The 2,858-nt window shown below is 40.1% G+C and overlaps 1 protein-coding gene across 1 annotated transcript in view; it reads left to right on the plus strand.

The window, feature by feature from the left end:
- The window catches only part of rpusd1 (RNA pseudouridine synthase domain containing 1), a 20,225-nt gene that overhangs the window by 5,554 nt on the left and 11,813 nt on the right, over nt 1-2,858 (plus strand). Inside the window, exon 4 of the mRNA XM_043711304.1 lies at nt 223-324. Within this exon, the coding sequence (XP_043567239.1) occupies nt 223-321 (99 nt within the window). The 3' untranslated portion in view covers nt 322-324. The remainder of the gene's footprint in view (nt 1-222; nt 325-2,858) is intronic.

Genomic DNA, 2,858 nt, shown 5'->3' on the forward strand with positions numbered 1-2,858 from the left:
ACAATAGAATTAATAGTGAAATCTGTAAACAGATTTCCAAAATTAGCACAGCCAGTTTTCAGAACGTAAATAATTGGGGCCTTGCTGTTTGGTTTGGAGTTAGGCATTTAATCATTATATTAATTCATAAGGATAACTAAATTGAATGTGTAAATCAAAAAATATCTGATGTGAATTTATCCAGAGGGAGCTTATATATTTCTTCTGTCTGATATTATAAAGGTTGTCAAAACCCTAAACCATCTCAGACAGAGATGGTTGTCCTGGCAAGAGGTTTTTACAGTGGAGATCCAGTTACTAAAGTACTCCTGCAGCCTTTAACAGGTTAGTCAAACTCTAAAACTCTAAATAAAAACTGAAAGAACTGTGGATGCTGGAAAACAGAAACAAAACCAGAAATTGCTGGAAAAGCTCATCAAGTCTGGCAGAATCTGGTGGAGAGAAATCAGAGTTAATGTTTTGGGTCCAGTGAACCTTCTTCAGAACTGTAAAACACTGGCTCTGTTTATTAAATGAAATGTACTGTAAATGTGATTAACTTGACCCAGTCTTAGCAATCTCAGTTCTCAGTCAGAAGGTTATGGGTTCACTTTGCACACTTGAATTTTCTGTCCTTCAGATGGATTGTTAAACAAAGATAAGGGGGTGGAATTTAATGTACGTTTTGGAGGCATTAGGACTATTTAAATGGGTGGAGCATGCAGGAAAATTCCACTCATTTTCTTGCATTCCTCCAATTATATCCAACTGGCAGAGCTTGTGGGCAACCTTCCTGAGAAGAGGCCAACTGAGTTGCTCCATCGGCAATTAATGCTCACCTCCTATTGTAGAGGGGGTACATGCCATTCAGGAAGGCCAGTCAGATTTGCTTGCAACCCTATGGGGAGCCTTTGATTGAGGGATGCTTCAATTGAGGTTTCAGGAAGTTAGCGCACATTGAGAGCCAATCCCTGTCCTTGCAGCTGACCCCACTCTCTTCTGTCCACAACAACCATTGATCTTGTCCAGTGTCTCTTATTCCCACCATTGTTTGCTTTTTGTTGGTGAGTAGCCAAGAGAGTTAAAATGGCGAAGGCCATAGCGCTGTCATGAGGAATGTGCAGTAATTAAACGTCGCTGTTGGAGCTGCATTGTCCTGTTGGCAGGGTCTATACTGCTAACAAAGAACTTTATTATTTCAAAGCCTTCTGGAGATCGGATTGGCAGTAGTGCCACCAGTTTTGGTAGTTGAGGTCAGGTCATCTCATTACATTTTGCCCAAAGTTTACAGGTAGGTATAAATAATTCTGTGGCACGGTCTGGCATTTTTCCCAGTGTCCATTCAATATTTGTTCTTCATCAGCTCCTCCAACGATAAGTTGCCTAATGATTTATCTCACTGCTACTTGTGTAGCTGTTCCCTGTACAAATTGGCTGCCACATCAGTGGTTACAGTTTTAAAACAGTTCATTAGCTGTAAAGTGCTGTGGTGATAAAACAGAGTCGCCATTTAAATATAAATTCCAATTGTATGGAGGAACTAGTTTTTATATTGCTTGACTTCTGGGGCATATATTGGAATTAATCACAGATGCTGATGAATAAAGTATTCTCAGATACTTGCAAATCTTTCTTAGTTTACTTTTTTGCAGTCTCCATGGTATATACTTCATCCTGCTGGCTCAGTCATTCAGAGAAGACTAATGATATACGAACTGGAAATGTTAACTTACAGTTGGAAATATGTTGTTCTGTAAGTTTAGAATTGAGGTGCAAATTTTGTGTAAGTTGTTGAAATAAGTTTTACATTATAAATTATGAAATTAATAAGAACAGAAAGGAATGCAGTAAAAGAAACATGATGAATAGAGTTGTCAGTGGAACTGAACAATGGAGGTACACTCATCCCATGTTAATACCAATACTTGTTTGTTACCTGAGCAAATTATAGGTCATTCCATTTTGATTTGACAAATTGTTTGTGTATGCTTCCCTTTCTTTGTGTTTCCATTTTCCCTTTCATTACAATTCAGCCTGAAAAATTGGAGAGAATTTAATTCCTTCCTCCTTTGCCATTTTGGTGGTAGATAATCTATTTAATGAGGTTGAAAAATACAGTGTGGTCCTCACCACATTTACACATCCACTAGATGTCCAAAGTGGAAGTGCTGGTGGGTAGTTTTCCTGCCCTGTCGTTATTAAGGTCTAATTAAAAGCCTTATTCTGCTGCTGCTGAAATTAGCTCAGCAGTGGCTGGCATGGGAGCCTGAAGTTGGACTGTCGCTTGAAAACATCCAGGCCTCAGATGTTTATATTCAAATTCCACTTGTAAATATTTTGCATTCTTTTCTTTGCATTATTCATGTGCACATCATTGTTATTTGTTGAGACGATTGTTGCGGAATAAACCGTGGGCAGAACCAATAGGGCTCTGGGGTGTGGTGAGAAATAGACAATAGACAATAGGTGCAGGAGTAGGCCATTCTGCCCTTCAAGCCTGCACCACCATTCAATATGATCCTGGCTGGTCATCCTTAATCAGTATCGTGTTCCTGCCTTATCTCCATAACCCTTGATTCAACTATCCTTGAGATCTCTATCCAACTCTTTCTTAAATGAATCCAGAGACTGGGCCTCCACTGCCCTCTGGGGCAGGGCATTCCACACAGCCACCACTCTCTGGGTGAAGAAGTTTCTCCTCATCTCTGTCCTAAATGGTCTACCCCGTATTTTTAAGCTGTGTCCTCTGGTTCGGCACTCACCCATCAGCGGAAACATGTTTCCTGCCTCCAGAGTGTCCAATCCTTTAATAATCTTATATGTCTCAATCAGATCCCCTCTCAGTCTTCTAAACTCAAGGGTATACCACCCCAGTCGCT

This window comes from Chiloscyllium plagiosum, chromosome 21, assembly GCF_004010195.1.
Source record: "Chiloscyllium plagiosum isolate BGI_BamShark_2017 chromosome 21, ASM401019v2, whole genome shotgun sequence".
Classification (NCBI taxonomy): Eukaryota; Metazoa; Chordata; class Chondrichthyes; order Orectolobiformes; family Hemiscylliidae; genus Chiloscyllium; species Chiloscyllium plagiosum.